This window comes from Chiloscyllium plagiosum, unplaced genomic scaffold (genome assembly GCF_037043375.1).
Source record: "Chiloscyllium plagiosum isolate Xiang-an unplaced genomic scaffold, Cpla_swu_hap1 HiC_scaffold_6, whole genome shotgun sequence".
In the NCBI taxonomy this organism is placed as follows: Eukaryota; Metazoa; Chordata; class Chondrichthyes; order Orectolobiformes; family Hemiscylliidae; genus Chiloscyllium; species Chiloscyllium plagiosum.
The window spans coordinates 104203435-104223549 of record NW_028270144.1 but is presented as its reverse complement, the minus strand read 5'-3'; the positions used below and the strand labels follow the sequence as shown (position 1 = coordinate 104223549).

The 20115-nt window shown below is 41.4% G+C and overlaps 1 protein-coding gene across 11 annotated transcripts in view; it reads left to right on the top strand.

Annotated features, from left to right (window-relative positions):
• LOC122550838 (F-box-like/WD repeat-containing protein TBL1X) overlaps window positions 1-20115 on the top strand; it is a 399517-nt gene that overhangs the window by 349505 nt on the left and 29897 nt on the right. For all 11 annotated transcript variants that reach the window (XM_043692156.2, XM_087988307.1, XM_043692157.2 and 8 more), the window contains 5 exons: window positions 2341-2473; window positions 14647-14788; window positions 17427-17490; window positions 17572-17669; window positions 17932-17992. In XM_043692156.2, the coding sequence (XP_043548091.1) occupies window positions 2341-2473; window positions 14647-14788; window positions 17427-17490; window positions 17572-17669; window positions 17932-17992 (498 nt within the window). The remainder of the gene's footprint in view (window positions 1-2340; window positions 2474-14646; window positions 14789-17426; window positions 17491-17571; window positions 17670-17931; window positions 17993-20115) is intronic.

Here is a 20115-nt window from a genome sequence, read left to right as displayed (position 1 = left end):
TACTTTTGCCGCAATGAGTCACATGGCCTCTTCCTGTACTCACAACCACTGTGATTCTATTACACATAATTCTGTCCTATAAATGCATAGATCTATTTGGAAGAAGATCTGTATCTTGCCAAATAAAGTCAGAGTCATACAGACTCTTTGATCCAACTCACCCATGCTGACCAAGTGTCCCAAACTAATCTAGTCCCATTTGTCTGCATTTGGCCCATGTCACTCTAAACCTTTCCTATTCATGTATCTGTCCAAATGTCTTTTAAGTATTGTATCTACATCCACCATTTCCTCTGACAGTTCATGCCACACACTAACAACACTATGTAAAAAACAAATTACCTTTCATGTCCTTTTTAAATGTTTCTCCTCTCACCTTAAAAATATGCCCCCTAGTTTTGAACTTTCCAGTGTTAGGGAAAAGATTTTTGCTATTTATTTTATCTGTGCCCACAATGATTTTATAAACCTCTATCGGGTCACCCCTCAACCTCCTACACTCCGGATAAAAACGTCCCAACCCATTCCGCTTCTTCTTATAACTCCCACCCTCCATTCCCTATTACATCCTTGTAAATCTTTTCTGCACCCTTTCCAATGTAATAATATCCTTCCTATAGCAGGGCGACTAGAACTGTACACTGTATTCCAAAAGTAGCATCATCAGTGTCTTACATAGCTGCAGCATGACATCCCAACACCTATACGCAATGCCCTGACCAATGAAAGCAAATATGCCAAATGCCTCCTTCAGCACCCTACCTGAGCCATCATTTTCAAGGAACTATGTACCTGAGCCCCTAAGTGTCTCTCTTCGACAACAGTCCTCAGGGCACTACCATTAAGTGTGTAAGCCCTGCTCTGGTTTGTCTTACCAAAATGCAACACCTCACATTTATCTAAATTAAACTCCATCTGTCATCGCTTGGCCCACTGGCTCAGCTGATCAAGATCCTGTCGTACTTTTAGATGGCTTTCTTCATGTACATTATACCACCAATTTTGATGTCATACACAAACTCACTCTGTTCCTATATTCTCATCCAAATTGTTTATTCAAATGACAAAGAATAGTGGGCCCAGCACCGAACCCTGCAGAAGACTAAGTCACAGGCCTCCAGTCTGAGAAACAACCCTCTACCACCACTCTCAGTATTTTGTATCCAATTGGCTAGCTCTCCATGGATGCCATTTGATTGAACTTTACTAACCAGTCTACCATGTACAACATTGTCAAAGGGCTTGCTAAAGCTAATGAAGACAATGCCTACCATTCTTCTCTTACCTATCCACTTGGTGACATCCTCAAAAAAGATTCAAGTTTGTGAGATGTGATTTCCCATGCGCAAAGCCATGACGACTATCCCGAAGCAGTCTTTGTCTCTCCAATTGCATGTAAATCTTGGCTTTTCCTTGCAGCCTTTCTTAAAACAAAAAGGCCCAATATTAACCACTGTCTAGTCTTTTACCACCTCACCTGTGACTGTAGATGATACAAACGCCTCTTCTAAGGGCCCTACAATTTCTTCCCTAGCTTCCCCAATGCACTGGGATACACTTAATTAGGTCCCGGGAATATATCTACTTTTATACATTTTAAGACCTCTAGCACCACTTCTGTAATGTGGACTGTTTTGAAGACATCACTATTTATTTTCCCAAGTTCCATACCTTCCATGTCTATCTGCACAGTAAATTCTGATAAATATTCATTTAGTATTGCTACTATCTCCTGTGGCTCCACACATAGACTGCCTCGTTGATCTTTAAGGGGCCCTATTCCCTGCCTAATTGCCGTTTTGCCCTTATTGTACTTATACAATCTCTTTATATCTCTGTGTTGATTTGTTTCCAAGGTTCAGCTTCACGAGACCAGGTGTCAGCTACTATCCCAGCTATTAATGTGAAGCTGGATAGTGACACTTGGCAAGTCATTCAACCAAGGGGATATCAAAACCATCTGCAGTTCAAACTTCAGTTGCAGTTACAGAATGATAGCGGTAGGAGTGACCAAAAGCAAGCTTTCTTTTTCTTAGCATCTTGATTCTGAGTCTAATTCTAGTGTCTTTATTTCAGTTGTGTTCAGGTGGCTCAGCATATGTAGCCCCTTCAATGGTTAAACCCTTATGCTTCACCTGCTCACTAGATAGACACTCTGAGCCTTAGTAAGGGAAAATATTAAAATTAAATTTTATAAACTGCATCTTGAATAATGCAAGACAGCATACCTTTTCCTGTGACTAAAATTATACACTTTATTGTGACTGGGTCTTTTCAAAGCAATGTGATTTTACATTAATCTAATCTCCCTTAACTGAAAAATTAAATGATTCTTTGCAGATAATCATTCTGATGCCATGGAAATAGATGGAGATGTTGAAATTCCTTCAAACAAATCCACAGTCTTAAGAGGTCATGAATCTGAAGTATTCATTTGTGCCTGGAACCCAGTCAGTGATCTTTTGGCATCGGGGTAGGTACCAATTAGAACAAATACTAAAAGTAAAAATACATTATCTCTGTTATTCTGATATCAATTATATGGTTCTATTACTCCTGCACCCTTATCAAATAGTGTTAAATCATGTTATGCTGGTTGGTTTGCAAATATGGAGGCAGAGCTTATTATTCAGACCCCTTTAATGGATTTTCATGCCTCCACTAAGGGTCAGTATATAATAATTCCTTAACGAAGCAAAACCAATGATCCAAATTGCATAAATCGTCTCTCAAACATTTTCTCACTTGACATATGAAACACCTGGAGAATGAATGGCTGTTTTTAATTACGTGGCCAGTCTTCTGCGGCAATGTGGAGTGGAAGCAGTGATGTACAATTCAAAAGCTTCAAAATTTATAAACTGATTTTAGGACCAACCAATAAAATGGTAAAACATACTTGCCTAGATATTTGACAGTCTGAGTAAAAGGTACATATATGGACCGAACATAGTAGGAGGCAAGCCTAAATTCTGTGCTGAAAGTGCATCGTTTGCTATATTGAATCAGGCTTCCTATGAGCATTCGGAAAATGTACCAAAGGAATTAGAAACACCAATCAAACTTAAGAGGGTCCTATGTTGATGCAAAGACCCCTTCGTGAAATTGTTCAACCCTAAAACCTGACAGCCTGCAGTGCACCTGCCCAAAATATCGTGATGGTCTTAGGTATTAAGAACCATGCAAGGATGCTACTTAAGAGGTGAATCCATCCCATACACGTGTAGTTACTGGTTTATTCTTATTTGCTGCTGGTTAAGTTTTGAGGAGGGATGTTGGCATTGAAAGGTCGCAAGTTCCTCTTCCAGTAGTAATTTGATTCTTATTTTTGCTGACAGTTTTTTTTTGGTAGTGACTACTTTTGTCTTTAGTGAAACATGTTATCTTCCAGTCATGGTAGTCTGCTAGGTCTGCCTTTGGTAAGTGACAGCAGGAGAAGCAGCAAAGAAACCAGACAAGAACAGGAGCAGCTGGGAGGAAAGGGTAAAGACCAGTGTGTAGAAGACTGAATGCTTAGAAACATATTTGCTGAGAGCACTTATTAGCCCAACTTCAATAAGAAGCTTCCGAAAGCAACCATGGCTGGAGCCTTAAACCTGGTTTGGACAACACTGTCTATGAGCCCTCAAGTAACAAACTCAGACTCCTTCAACAACATCTTCCAAATGTCACATCTATCACCTAGAAGAACAGCAGCAGTAGATATGAGAGCACCAGCACCCACAGATTCCAACCAAATCACATAACATCCCATTTACTGTCACTGTTTCAAAATCCTGGAACTCCATCCCTAATGGATACCCCTACACCTAATGGACTGCAGCCAATTGCAGAAGACAGCCCCCTGCCACCTTCTGTAGAGCAATCAGGGGTGGGCAGTAACCAACAGTGTCCACATTCTTTTTTTTTGAAAAGTCATTGAGATTGTTGCCTTGATGTCTTAGGCATCTTTCAGTACGCTGCAAGTGATATTGAGCAGTTCACTGTCAGCTAGACCTACATCACTTGCCCAAAGCAGAATGAGAGTGCAAGCCTTCTCTCACTTTGTGGGGACCAAGATGCTAGAGAATGAGGTCAAAGTTGCCTTCAGAACTTCCCATTATCATGCTGGCATCCTTCTGAACGGAAGCAGATTCTACTATTTTAATATCTAATTTGCTTATAGTTGTAGGGAGCACACAACATAGGTCTATTCCAGTATCCAAGTAGCAAACATTTTTCATTCATCCTACGCCAGTCCTCTGTTATGTCTTTATTCCAGTTAAACTATCAGAGCAGCAGGAATGTTGTAACACTGAAAACACCAGTCAGCTCGAAGGTGGAAACCACCTATGTTCCAGAATGCTAATTTGAGCTATTCCAATTAGCCATGTAGCCTATTCCAACTGTCAGCGTAATGTCAACCTCTGTCAGATCATAGGTACTTTAGAAGAAGGAAGGAAAAAGGAGGATTATGGTGTGAAGAAATCCTGAGTGATGTCTCAGTTAACAATGAACTCACCAAGGTTGTAATTTTTCTTATACACCCACCTGTAACATACCCATCAATGGATGTAGGTTTGCTCACTGAGCTGGAAGGTTTGTTTTCCAGCTCAGTAAGCAAACTTACATCCAGAACCTCAACCTGAACTACAAATCTCCTCAAAACTCACTAATACCCATCAACTTCAGAATGGAAAGGGATGTAGAAGAACATTAGCCACCTACTGCATGTTCAGTGCAACTTTTCTCTGCAAGATGAAAGTCAGTGACAACCTTGGAGGTTTTAAGGTGCTTGTGGCAGACTGTGGTGTAAAGATGTGACAGTTTAAATAATTTAGAAAAGGAGGAGGAGATAGAATGAGACATGGTGCAGGTAGAATGTAATGGTTGTAGGAAAGTGAGGAAGAGCAGTACTACAAGTAATGTGGCTACAGGTATACAGTCAGAAGGGAGTTACTCTGCGAGTCCTTAACATTAACTCCAGACACAATGAAGTCCCATGGCTTCAGGTTAAATGTGGACAAGTAAATATCCTACTGAATATCACTAACCACACTCCTCCTCCTGAAGAATTAATGCTACTACATGTTGAGCAACACTTGGAGGAAGTACTGAGGGTGGTAAGGGCCCAAAATAAATTCTGGGTTTGGGGATTTCAGTGTCCACCATCAAAAGTGGCTTGGCACTAGCACTACTGAATGAGCTGGTCAGGTCCTAAAGGACATTGCGTTAGATTGGGTTGTGGCATTTGGTGAGAGAAACAAGAAAAGGGAAAAACATACTTGACTTCATCCTTACCAATCTGTTGGCTGCACATGCATTGTCCATGATAGTATCAGTAAGAGTGACCACCACATAGTCCTTGTGGAGACACAGTTCACATTCATATTGAGAATATCCTCCATCATGTTATAGAATCTTCCAGTACAGAAACACACTTCAATCCAACTCGTCCACATGGACCCGTATTTCCTAAATTAAACAAGTCCCATTTGCCTGCATTTGGCCCATTGCCCTCTAACCCTTTCCTATTCAAATACCTGTCCAAGTACCTTTTAACGTTGTAACTGTACCTGTATCTACCACTACTTCTGGCAATTCATTGCATCTATAAACTACCACTTTTGAAAAATTGAGGATTTTAAACTTGTAAGTCGGGGTGGGGAGGGAAAGGGAAAGCGACAGGGTGTATGGAGTCAGGTAGAAACATAAGCAGCAGATTAGCATGTATGCAGGGTTTAAGTTCAAGGCAGACTAAAGCACTTTACCTGAATGCTCGTAGTATTTGTAACAAAGTAGATGAATTACCGGCACAAATCATCATGAATGATTATGATGTGGTAGGTATCACAGAGACATAATTGCAGGGACTTCAGAACTGGCAGTTAAACATCCAAGGATTTATAACTGAGTGAAAAGACAGGGAGGTGGGCAGAGGGGGCAAGGTTGCCTTGTTAGTTAAGAATGAAATTAAATCTATGGCACTGAATGGCATGGGGTCAGATGATGTGGAGTCTATGTGGGTGGAGTTGAGCAACCACAAAGGCAAAAATACCATAATGGGAGTTATGTACAGACGACCTAACAGTGGTCAGGACCAGGGGCGCAAGATGTACCGGGAAATAGATAGGGCATGTCAGAAAGGCAAGGTCACTGTAATCATTGGGGAACTTCAATATGCACGTGAACTGGGTGAATAATGTTGCCGTTGGATCCAAAGAAAGGGAATTCATGGAAGGCTTATAGGATGGCTTTTTGGAACAGCTTGTGATGGAACCCACAAAGAAGTAGGCTATTCTGGACTTAGTGCTATGTAATGAGCCAGTCTTTATAAAAGACCTTAAAGTAAGGGAACTCTGAGGAGGCAGCTACCATAATATGGCAGAGTTCAGTCTGCAGTTTGAAAGAGAGAAGTCAAAATTTTATGTAATGGTGTTACAGTTAAATAAAGGTAATTACAGGGGCATGAGAGAGGAATTGACGAAAATTGACTGCAAATAGAGCCTAGCGGGGAAGACAGTAGAGCAACATTGGCAGATATTTCTGGGTGTAACAGAGGACACAGTACAGAGATTCATCCCAAAAGAAAAGATTATCTGGGGAGGGATTAGACAGCCATGGCTGATAAAGGAAGTCAGGAAATGTATCAAAGAAAAAGAGAGAGCCTATGAAGTGGCCAAGAGCACTGGAAAATCAGAAGTTTAGAAAGACTACAAAATCAAACGGAGGATAACAAAGAGAGAAATAAGGAAGGCAAGGGTCAAATATGGACGTAGGCTAGCCAGTAATATTAGAAATGATAGTAAAAGTTTCTTTCAACAAATAAGAAATTAACGAGAGGCAGAAGTAGACTTTGGGCCGTTCCAAATTCATGCAGGAAGGCTAGAGATGGGAGATAAGGAAAAAGCTGAAGAACTTGATCAGTACTTTGTGTCAGTCTTCACAGTGGAAGACAGGAGTAATATCCCAACAATTAAGGAGAGTCAGGGAGCAGAGTTGAGTATGGTAGCCATTACAAAAGAGAAAGTGCTAGAAAAGCCAGAAGGTCTAAAAATTGATAAATCTTCTGGCCCCGATGGACTACATCCTAGATTTTGAGGGTGGTGGCTGAGGAAATAGCAGAGGCATTGGTTGTGATCTTTCAAAAGGCACCAGAGTCAGGGAGAGTCCGAAATGATTGGAAAATTGCTGTTGTAACCCCCTTGTTCAAGAAAGGAATCAAGACAAAAGATTGAAAATTATAGACTAATTAGCCTAACCTCAGTTGTTGGTAAAATTCTAGAATCCATTGTTAAGGATGGGATTTCTAAATTCTTCGAAGTGCAGGGTCGTATTAGAACAAGTCAGCATGCATTTAATAAGGGGAGATCGTGCCTGACAAACCTGTTAGAATTCTTTGAAGAGGTAACAAGTATGTTAGACCAGGGAAACCCAGTGGATGTTATCTATAGAGCCTTCCAAAGCCTTTGATAAGGTGCCTCATGGGAGACTGCTGAGTAAGGTGAGGGTCCATGGTGTTCGAGGTGAGCTACTGGCATGGATTGAGGATTGGCTGTCTGACAGAGGCAAAGGGTTGGGATAAAAGGTTCTTTTTCGGAACAGTAGCCGATGACAAGTGGTGTCCCGTAGGGTTCATTGTTGGGGCCGCAGCTGTTCACTTTATATATTAATGATCTGGATGAAGGGACTGGGGGCTTTCTGGCGAAGTTTGCCGATGATACGAAGTTAGGTGGCCAGGCAGGTAGTACTGAGGAGGCTGCAGAAGGACTTAGCGCAGCAGGTCAGGCAGCATCCAAGCAACAGGGGAATCAACATTTCGGGCATAAGCCCTTCTTCAGGAATGAGGAAGGTATGCCAAGCAGGCTAAGATAAAAGGTAGGGAGGACAGACTTGGGGGAGGGGCGTTGGGAATGCGATAGATGGAAGGAGGTTAAGGTGAGGGTGAAGGGCAGAGAGGTCAGGAAAAAGATTGCAGGTCAAGAAGGCGGTGCTGAGTCCGAGGGTTGGGACTGAGATAAGGTGGGGGGAGGGGAAATGAGGAAGCTGGAGAAATCTGCATTCATCCCTTGTGGTTGGAGGGTTTCTAGGTGGAAGATGAGGCGCTCTTCCTCCAGGCGTCGTGTTGCCATGGTCTGGTGATGGAGGAGTCCCAGGACCTCCATGTCCTTGGCGGAGTGGGAGGGGGAGTTAAAGTGTTCAGCCACAGGGCGGTTGGGTTGGTTGGTGCCGGTGTCCCAGAGGTGTTCTCCGAAACGTTCAACAAGTAGGCGGCCTGTCTCCCCAATGTAGAGGAGGCCACATTGGGTGCAGCGGATGCAGTAAATGATGTGTGTGGAGGTGCAGGTGAATTTGTGACGGATATGGAAGGATCCGTCAGGGCCTTGGAGGGAAGTGAGGGGGAAGGTGTGGGTGCAAGTTTTGCATTTCTTGCGGTTGCAGGGGAAGGTGCCGGGAGTGGAGGTTAGGTTGGTGGGGGCTGTGGACCTGACGAGGGAGTCGCGGAGGGAGTGGTCTTTCCGAACGCTGATAGGGGAGGGGAGGGCAATATATCCTTGATGGTGGAGTCTGTTTGGAGGTAGCGGAAATTACGAAGGATGATACGATGTAGCTGGAAGTTGGTGGGGTGGTAGGTGAGAACCAGTGGGGTTCTGTCCTGGTGGCGATTGGAGGGCCGGAGGAGCAGGAAGTGGAGGAGATGCGGTGGAGAGCATCGTCAACCACGTCTGAGGGGAAATTGCGGTCTTTGAAGAAGGAGACATCTGGGTTGTTCGGTATTGGAATTGGTCCTCCTGGGAGCAGATGCAGCGGAGGCGAAGGAGTTGGGAATGTGGGATGGCGTTTTTACAGGGGGAAGGATGGGAGGAGGTGCAATCTAGGTAGCTGTGGGAGTCGGTCGGTTTATAGTAAATGTCCGTGTTGAGTCGGTCGCCCGAGATAGAAATGGAGAGGTCTAGGAAGGGAAGGGAGGAGTCTGAGACGGTCCAGGTAAATTTGAGGTCGGGGTGGAAGGTGTTAGTAAAGTGGATGAACTGTTCAACCTCTTCGTGGGGGCATGAGGTAGCGCCGATACAGTCATCGATGGGGGAGGCGGTGCCAGTGTAGCTGCAGAAGATGGACTGTTCCACATATCCGACGAAGAGGCAGGCATAGCTGAGGCCCATGCGGGTGCCCATAGCTACGCCTTTGGTTTGGAGGAAGTGGGAGGATTGGAAAGAGAAGTTGTTCAGAGTGAGGACCAGTTCAGTCAGTCGAAGGAGGGTGTCAGTGGAAGGGTACTGGTTGGGTCAGCGGGAAAGGAAGAAACAGAGGGCTTTGAGGCCTTCGTGTTGGGGGATGGAGGTGTACAGGGACTGGATGTCCATGGTGAAGATAAGGCTCCTCCTGCAACCTCAAGAAATGCAAAACTTGTGCCCACACCTCCACCCTCACTTCCCTCCAAGACCCCAAGGGATCCTTCCATATCCGTCACAAATTCACCTGCACCTCTACACACAGCATTTACTGCATCCACCGCACCCAATGTGGCCTCCTCTACATTGGGGAGACAGGCGGCCTACTTGCAGAATGTTTCAGGGAACACCTCTGGGACACCTGCACCAACCAACCCAACCGCCCTGTGGCTGAACACTTTAACTCCCCCTCCCACTGGACCAAGGACATGCAGGTCCTTGGCATCCTCCACCGCCAGACCATGGCAACACGACGCCTGGAGGAAGAGCGCCTCATCTTCCGCCTAGGAACCCGCCAACCACAAGGGATGAATGCAGATTTCTCCAGCTTCCTCATTTCCCCTCCCCCCCCCCCCCCCCCCCATCTTATCTCAGTCCCAACCCTCGGACTCAGCACCGCCTTCTTGACCCGCAACCTTCTTCCCGACCTCTCCGCCCCCACCCGCTCTCCGGCCTATCACCCTCACCTTAACCTCCTTCCACCTATCGCATTCCCAACGTCCCTCCCCCAAGTCCCTCCTCCCTACCTTTTATCTTAGCCTGCTTGGCACACCTTCTTCATTCCTGAAGAAGAGCTTATGCCCGAAATGTCGATTCTCCTGCCCCTTGGATGCTGCCTGACCTGCTGCGCTTTTCCAGCAACACATGTTTCAGCTCTGATCTCCAGCATCTGCAACCCTCACTTTCTCCCTGCAGAAAGATTTAGACAGTTTAGGAGAATGGTCCAGGAAATGGCTGATGAAATTCAACATGAGCAAATGCGAGGTCTTGCACTTTGGAAAAAAGAATACAGGCATGGGCTATTTTTTAAGCATTGAGAAAATTCATAAAGCCAAAATACAAAGAGATTTGGGAGTGTTAGTCCAGGATTCTCTAAAGGTTAACTTGCAGGTTGAGTCCGTGATTAAGAAAGCGAATGTAATATTGTCATTTATCTTGAGGGTTGGAATATAAAAGCAGACTCTATAAAGCTCTAGTTAAGCCCCATTTAGAATACTGTGTTCAAATTTGGGCCTCACACCTCAGGAAGGACATACTGGCACTGGCTCGTGTCCAGCGGAGATTCACACAGATGATCCCTGGAATGATAGGCCTAACATACGATGAACGGCTGAGGATCCTGGGATTGTATTCATTAGATTTTAGAAGGTTGTGGGGAGATCTAATAGAAACTTACAAGATAATGCATGGCTTAGAAAGGGTGGACGCTGGGAAGTTATATCCGTTAGGTGGGTAGATTAGGACCCGTGAACATAGCCTTAAAATTAGAAGGGGTCAGTTTAGAATGGAAGTGAGGAGACATTTCATCAGCCAGAGAATGGTGGGCCTGTGGAATTCATTGCCACGGAGCACAGTGGGTGCCAGGACGTTAAATGTCTTCAAGGCAGAGACTGCTAAATTCATGATCTCACAAGGAATTAAGGGCTATAGGGCGAGTGCAGGAAAGTGGAGTTGAAATGCTCATCAGCCATGAATAAATGGTGGGGTGGACTGGATGAACCGAATGGCCTTCCTTCCACTCCTATGTCTTATGGTTTTATCACTGTGCTGAATGGGCAGACTTTGATCAGATTTTGCAACTCAAGGCTGGGCATCCATGAGGCTCCATCAACAGCAGAATTTTATTCCAGCACAATCTGCAACCTCATGGCCCAGCATATCTCTCACTCTACCATTATCAACAAGTTGGTTCAATGAAGAACATTCCAGAAGCAACACAGGCATTCCTACATATGAAGTGTCAACCTGGTGAAGCTATTTGCGTACAAACAACAAGAAGCAGTAAGTGATATAGCTAAGCGATCCCAAAATCAATGCATCCGATCTAAGCTGTGCAGTTCTGCCACATCCAGTCCTGAATGGTATTGGACAATTAACAAATCACTGGTGATGGAGGCTCCACAAATATCCCCATCATGAATGATGGAAGAGCCCATCGCATCATTCCAGCAATCTTCAGCCAGAAGTGCCTAGTGGATGATCCATCTCAATCTCCTCCAGTGATCCCTAGCATCACAGATACCAGTCTTCAGCCAATTCGATTCACTCCATGTGATATCAAGAAGCAGTTGGAGGCACTGGATACTGCAAAGCTACAATATTGGAATCTACCTGAAAATGTGGAAAATTAGCCAGATATGTCCCGTGCACAGAAAGTAGGATAAATTCAACCCAGCCAATTACCACTCAATCAGTCTATTTTCGATTATCAGTAAAGTGATGGAAACTGTCATTAATATTGTTATCAATCAGCACCTGCTCAGTGATGACCAATTTTTGTTTCAGAAAGGCCATTTAGTTCCTGACCTCATTACAGCCTTGTTTCAAAAGTGCTGAATTCCAGAGGCAAAGTGAGAGTGACAACTCTTAACATCAAGGCAGCATTCAACAGTGGTATCATGGAGCCCACACAAAATTGGAATTATTGGGTTACCGGGTACAAACTCTTCACTAGTTGAATTCATACCTGGCATATAGGAAGATGGTTGTGGTTGTTGGAGATCAGTCACCTCAACTCCAAGGCACCTCTGCTGAGTTCTTTGAGGTCCTGCGCCCAGCCATTTTCAGCTACTTCATCAAAGACCTTTCCTACATCATAAGGTTAGAAGTGAGGATGCCCTTCAGTGACTGCATAATGTTCAGCACCATTCGTGACTCTGCAAATATTGAAGCAGTCCATGACCAATTGCAACAAGATTTGGACAATATCTGGGTTTGGGCTGACAAGTGACAAGTAACATTCGCAGCACATTAATGCCAGGAAATGACCATTTCCAATAAGAGACAATCTATCATTCCCCCCTTGATATTCATTGGTATTACCATCGCTGAATCCCTCACTGTTAAAATCCTTGGGTTTAACATTGACCTGAAACTCAGCTGGGTACACTGCACAAACGCAGTAGCTAAAAGAGCCAATTAGAGGCTAGGACTACTATGGGAAGTAACTCACATTCTGACTTCCCAAAGCCTGTTCTCCATCTACAAGGCAGAAGTCAGGGGTGTGATGGAATATTCCCCACTAGCTTGGATGGGTGCAGTTCCAACAACACTCAAGAAGCTTGACACATTCCAGGACAAACCAGCCTGCTTGATTGGCACCACATCAACTCCTTGCACCACCCAAAGCAGAATAACAGCAGCATGTACTATGAATAAGATGCACTGCAGAAATTCACCAAACATCCTTCGACAGCACCTTCCAAACCCTTAATATCATCCATCTAGAATGACGAGGACAGCAGACAGATGGGAATATCACCAACTGCAAATTTCCCATGAAGCCACTGACCGTCCTGACTTGGAAATATATTGCAGAGCCAGCCAACTATGCCCACATCCCACAAATGAATAAAAAGAAAATGCTGGCCAGCCAGTGACACCTATGAGTGAATAAAAAAGTAGTGTGTGGTGGAATTAACCTACTCAGTGACTTCTTCCCACAGGTGCCAAGGGTTGCTTGGAGAGATTTAAGTTTATATGTTACCAATATAGTCTCATTTCTATCTTTCCATACCCTTCCCCACCACCAGACGCGTGTGCAGCCATCAGTAGGTGCTGGCTATATGCCTGACTCATTATAACGTGTAATGTTACATAGATCAAGCATTTCATCTTGCACATTCAAGACAGTTCACAAGAATTGTCTATGTTAAGTGTAAACAACATTTGACCTGTATTGGTTGGAAAGTACTTTCTTGATTGGTCAATGGAGGACACACCAACTAATGATGACTGACCATTAACTGTCAAGCTATGTTTAAATTTAAAATAGGCAAATTGACTCTGATTAATTCAGGCAATGGTCCAAGAATTTATCTGGAGAATAGCTGTCACCTATTTTATTGAGTTGAATCAGGCACAAGTGTGTGTGCAGGTTGTTTATGCGTGGAAAATCGGGCCCTGTGCATTAACCTGTCTGATTTCCAGTACAAACAAATGGGGTGCCATGTTGCAAAGTCAACCAGCAATCTTAACTTTATTGTCAGCATCATTTTTCAGACAGTTGGGATTATTTTGCAACTGCTACCCCTTTATAATGGTAGTTCTTGTAAATTGTCCTAATGACTGCAAGATGAAAGGTTTTGACAAAATGCCTTCAGTTCAGAAGTATTCGTTTTGTACTATAATATGACTAATCTTTTTATCTTCTCCTCATGACTTTGTTTGCCTAAGTATCGAGATGAACACTATCTCCCCATGCTGTATACTCAATTTAAACAGGACGGAATTTCAAGATCACTTAATTTGTGCATATTTAGTAAATCGCCGACATCTATGCATTTTCAAATGTGTTTATGTTGTTATAATAGATCAATGCAGATTATGGAGTGAAATGCTGAGTTTGCATACAGTAGATTCACTTCTATGGGATGCAAGGAGGCTAATTGTTTTTGGAATCATGCACGTTAATTTAGGTTGTTATCATAGCATAAACCACTTAAAAGTGATTGAACATAATAATTAAATTAATAATTTCAGTGGCACCCAATTAAAGATGTTATACAGAACGTATATGACATTATAGTTTTCATTTATCTTAATATTTTTAAAGGAGTAGAAGTCGAAATCTGGAAACAGAAGTTATTAACTGTATTGTCAAATTAATTTGATAGTATTGTTATATGTGACTAAAAATCTCGACTATGCGAATGCTTTTTCAATTTAAATTGTTGGAAATAATGCTGTTGGCTTATTGCATAAAAATGAAATAAGCCATTAATTGGAACTTTCAGGGATAAAAACCCTAAAGCTATTTGTTGTACTAGATAAACACAGCAGAAAAGCAGATAAATAGGAAGTTAATGTTTAAACCAATGAAAAATATCAAGCAGAAATATTAGCTGTGTAGTTTCAAATATGCAATAATTAGGAAAGGTTTTAGGTAAAATAAAATTAATCATCATTGTGTGGTCAATGCAAATATTATGTAATTTTTCTGCAGATTGTGTCCACTTGTCTCACCACTACAAGGTGACCAAGATTGGGAGCACTAAATTTGTAATCAACTACCTATGGCACCACCTTGCCATCTAGTGGTGTAACAGTATTTATCTGTAGTGCTTGCCATTTCCCTGTCTCTTAAACACTGGGAGACTTTAACATTAATATGTGAGTCATCACTGCTTAAAAAATGCCAAATCCCCAAATTAGAAACAGTTATTATAGAAAGAGTGTGGGACAAACTTTAACAAGTGTCTTTTTACATTTGTAGTTCTGGAGATTCAACTGCAAGGATATGGAACCTCAATGGAAACAGCAACAGTGGCCCCACTCAATTAGTACTAAGGCATTGTATCAGAGAAGGCGGGCAAGATGTTCCTAGCAATAAGGATGTTACATCACTTGACTGGAATGTAAGTTGCTATGGTCATAAAACCAATTAGTTATCCTTTTGTGACTCCTTCTAATGGAAACCTATTAACCATTAACTCAATGTTTAATTTTCAGAAGTGTACACCTTAACCTCATTAGGAATCTAATATAATGCTCTCAAATAAGTAGCCTTTGAAGGTTAATGATTACAAAATAATGCATGGTGTCATTTTGTATTATTCTGGCATGAAAAGGACCATTTGCAATACAGAAAAAAACATTCATGTGTTGCCCCATGTGGTGAAAACTTGATGATCAGCCACTTTCTAACACTGTACCTCTTGCAAATTTGATTTTCTAAGGTAGATTACTTGTAGATCAGCCAATTATTATGAACTACAAAATTTTTTTTGCAATTATATTTACAACTTAACTCATTGGGTTTTTTTTAAACCAACAAGTTAATCTTAGAGTCAGTAATTAGTTTTTCATACATTTAGGATTTGTTGTCAGTGCTTAAATATTGAAGTGATTTCTTGTTCAAATTTTGTAAAAGCCATGGCTGTCAGTAATGGTACAATCAACATCAGGGAAGCTTAATAGACAAGATTTGGAAGAGCATGGATAGTTTGGAGGGTTATAGAAAATTACACGTGTAGGAAGGAGCAAAGGAAAGGAGGTTGAAAACAGTGCAGAAAATTTTAAATCAACGTGTGGAAGTGAATTTTGAACCAGCATGCGAGAAAAATAACAGCTATGCATATTTTAATCCCACAGTGATGAGTCAAAACAAACATGATGCACTAAACCATAATACAGCTAATATGATTTACTGTATTAAATGAATTTCCCCTGCTAAAGGTGAAATTCATGACTGATCTTAACCATTACTGTTATGAGTGTGCATGCTACATAGTCCACACCCATTCTGCATAGCTGCAATTATGATGTAATCTGGCATAATTCCAGCACTAGACACTGCAGTGAAGATGCTAATGATACCCTTTGTAAGGGATCAGTTAATGTGATGTGAATAGAGTTGGCAAGACTGCTGAATTAAATTTAAAATCAAAACAAATGCAAATTCTCGCCCATTTCGTAGGATGTATTAGGCAGGGGTCGGTTGGGAAAATAGCACTTCACCTACATAATGGGAAAATTTGACATTTTAGCTTTAGTTTTCCGAAGTGAATAGCTCAATAGAGATCAAGCAGTGAATACTTATTGTAAAGGCATTATTGTGACTGGCCTCCTATTTCACTTTCTACAGAACCTAGAGTTCTATTGCATATTATTTAGTACCTGATTTCTGAATCTACTCAAGGCAGCTCTTGATCTGCCTTTCCACTTTACCTAGCATTGGGTCTCACATTTTATTTTAAAATTACCCAATATTTGGTTTACCCTTGCACAGCATTAACAGATTTCCTGCTGCACTTAATCAATACAAGATTTCCTACTCTACTTTATCCATACCAGGTCTCCGGCTCCACTTTATTACAGGATCAGTGGTGGACATAACATTGATAAGACTGGAATAGTGAGGTAGAAAGTTACAGAATGGGGAACAGAGAGCTAACCACTCTCTGCAAGAAGTATATCCAGCAGCTTAACATTCTGCAGGAGAACTAAATTGGCTAACTGCAGAAGTTAGCTCTTCTCCTGAATGAGGCCACCTACACACCAATTCTCCATGTAGGCTTTTAGAAATGAGATGCCATTCAACTCTCCACACCAGTTGTAGTTTGGCGTGGGCAATATATTATCAGGATCACTTTGTGTTTTTAGCAAGATTGATCGACTATTAATTTTTTTTAACATATTTTGGATGGGCTGTCAATTCCAGTATATATCCATCCTGTATATAATTGGCCCGAACGGGACTGTGATGGGTTGGGCATCTGACCTATTATATATGATGCTCATAGCCTCTGCCAAAAGCACACCCAACAGGATCATGTAATATCCAGCTCATCCTCTTCAGTCCCCACTAGAATCCCACAATAATTCCACACTGTCCCCAGTACAAATTCTGAGATAAATTTAAAATGCTATATAATTTCCATCATCCAGAATTTCTGCAATACAACTGACTTGTACTACATCTAATCTTGAGTCATCAACAGCATTTTTTTATTTTGCTGGCATTGTGAGTTCCACAGTATATAAACTCCAATTCGTCCATATCTTGCAACTTCCCCAATTTGGTGATCATCTATCACTCTATTCTCTCTGACTTGAATTGGCCTCCTGTTGCATTGAGCTGAAAATATTTGTCATCTTTTACAGGTACCTCCATGGTTCACATGGTCTCTGTCTGCAACCTCTAATCTTGTGTGTCAGTCTGCTCTCTCTACTCCTGCAACTCTGGCCTCCTTTGCATTTTCCATTCCCTCTGCAGTCTGGGCTCTCAGCTGTTTTGTTCTATCAACTAGAACATTCACACTAAATCTCTCCAGTTTGCTATTTCGAAAACATCCTTAAACTTATCGTTTTGACCATGCATTCACACTCTTTCCTTAATTTCTCCAAGTGTTGGCCAGTAACTGTTTTGCATCCTGAGATTTACTTTGCAGTATTTATTGCATTAAAGGGATCATATTTAATGCCGCCTGTTTTCCTTGTTATAAGTGTGTTAGTGATGGAAGAAACTACCAGCATGATGTGTTTGTTTTCCAGAGTGATGGAACACTGTTGGCCACAGGATCATACGATGGATTTGCAAGAATATGGACGAAGGATGGTAAGTTATGAGTTTGAATATTTGACCTTTTAGCACTGTAGATTCCTATCAAATTTTCCAGTAAACTTAATTTTTTTTCAGGCAACCTTGCAAGCACCCTCGGACAACATAAAGGGCCCATCTTTGCTTTAAAGTGGAACAAGAAGGGAAATTATATTCTCAGTGCAGGTGTTGATAAGGTATGAATGAAATGCAGTAATAATTTACAGAGAAGCAAATATTGGACATTTTTGTTAGATTAACTGATTTTCCCATCTTCTGAGTTTACGTTCCTCTAAGATTGCATTCCAGTTATGTCCTATTCTGTGAAGACAAAAACTATAACACTCAGGAGAAGCATAACTGGTAATTGATTGCTGTTTTATTTTTTTCATCAGACTATCTTGCAGTCCAGTCCACCATATTTTTATCTGAGACTAAAAACTTCTTTCATTTTTTCAGACAACAATAATTTGGGATGCTCACACAGGCGAAGCTAAGCAACAATTTCCATTTCATTCAGGTAAAAGGATATGCTACAATATACAACCTTGTAAGCATTGAGGATGGTGTAGTTCAAGTAGGCATTTATAACATTGTTACGTAGAATTGCATAGAATCTATATAATTCTCTCAAAGGTACGTGACTGCCATTTTATCAAATTCCTGAAAAATCTTACTATCCATTCAGCTTTGGCTAGAAAGAAAGTTGACCTTGCCATGCTGTTTATTTTGTGGAGTTGTTGGTATGGATTTTTATGGGCTTCTGTGAGAATTCTGGATTCTCACCCATTTTTGCCAGCAACAGGGTAAGGGTATAACAAGCAGGTATGTAGCATTCCCAGACATGCACTCTTTTATTTAAAGGTGAGCCTTTCCGATCCCCCCCAATACTTAATGGAGTTGGGCTAACTTTTGTAGGAGCTGTGGTTTACCTTTCCTTTCAGGAGCCCAGAGCTTAGGGGAATTGTAGTCTGGAGTAAGGAACCAAATAAAGAAGTTGGCATTCAGCATTCCCTATGAAAATCTTAACCCTTTACATTCCTACAGTTTATCAATCAAACAGTATCCTATTGAAAAACTTTTATTCCACATTATCTTTTATAATCTTGTCCAAATAAACACACTGGCATTGAAAAACTACTTCAAGGAAAGGTCAGATTATTATAAGTTACTGAAGATGTCAGTCAAGCAAAGCCTAGCATTCCCGTTTGGAACTGAGTAAACAGCGCTCTGATAGCCTGGGTCCATTTATTATTCCTTGAGCAATCAAGCAGTTATAGAGAGGCTGTCAGACAACTGTATCAAAAGAAACCAATTGAACAGATGAACAGACATCTCTTTGTCCAGATGGCTGACACTCAATGCCCTTCCTAAAATCATAGAATCCCTACAGTGCAGAAAGAGACCATTCAGCCCATTAGATTTTCGCCAAAAAGCATCCCACCCAGACTCAGCTCCCCATCCTATCCTCGTAACCCCACATTTGCTATGGGAGGAAACCGGAGCATCTGGCAGAAACCCACATAGATACGGGGAGAGCACGTAAACTATTCACAATTTTCTTGAGTAAAATCTCACCCATGGTACTTAATTTCTTCAGATTTGGTTTTTAAATATAGAGATACTTGGTATAATGGGTGGCATTCACTTTATCAGACATCACTTCATTTAGGATGTAAGAGCATAGATATTACTGACTGGTTTACCATTCCAAATTTACAGTAATGATGATGAACCATCAGCTCTATAATTCAATGCTTGATCACCCAAGTTGGAAGGGTTTAATATGTATAATGTATTTACAGTGTACCCAAGTGCCACTTTGAATTGTCAGTTTTTCATTTGACCTCTGTAATCATATTTGACAATGTGCAAAATCTGAAGGTGCGTATTGCAAAAATTAGTGCTTTGCAGGATGTAACATTTTAAAGTCATAGAAATGCTATCAGCTCTACAAACATTGATTTTTTAACCTTTAATTAGTTTGAAAAGCTGATGCTTTTACAATATAAAATAGTTATTGGCCTGTCAAATAATTATTGCTCGCTAAGTTGAGGAGTGTTGAATCAGTATCAACTTCAAGCACATTTAAAAGAACAGTTTGATCACAGCAAAATTAACTTTACGCTGTTCCGCCAATCTACCTCAACTTCTGAAGGACATGATGCTGCATTAGTATCAGCACTATGCTGATCTTTTTCAACTCTCATTACCAGCTATCTTTGAATTGAATTGCTAACCTATGTGACCATGACCCAAATTGTGTTTATTTCATAAGGGAACTGGTTTCAGGCTGTTCAAGTTCACTTCATACTGGAAACATATAGTCTCTTCAATATATATTGTATTCTATAAAATTTATTATAATAGTATAGTGTAATCCAAGTTCCCCTCGGGTTGTATGTGAAGCTCAATGTCACATTTTTTCCTTGCAAAATAATTTTAAAATAAACATCAAGTAAAATTTGAAAAATAAAGGGAAATTGCTGGAAAGGAAAGTTGGTATATGCCTGTGTAGGGCAGCAAATTATAACACAGACAATAAATTTAAAAATCAGCTTAGTTTTTGGATGAAGACTCCAAATAAAAACCTAGAAAGATGGAATGTTACTGTCAGGATCAGTTGTTGTACTTAAGTTTGGA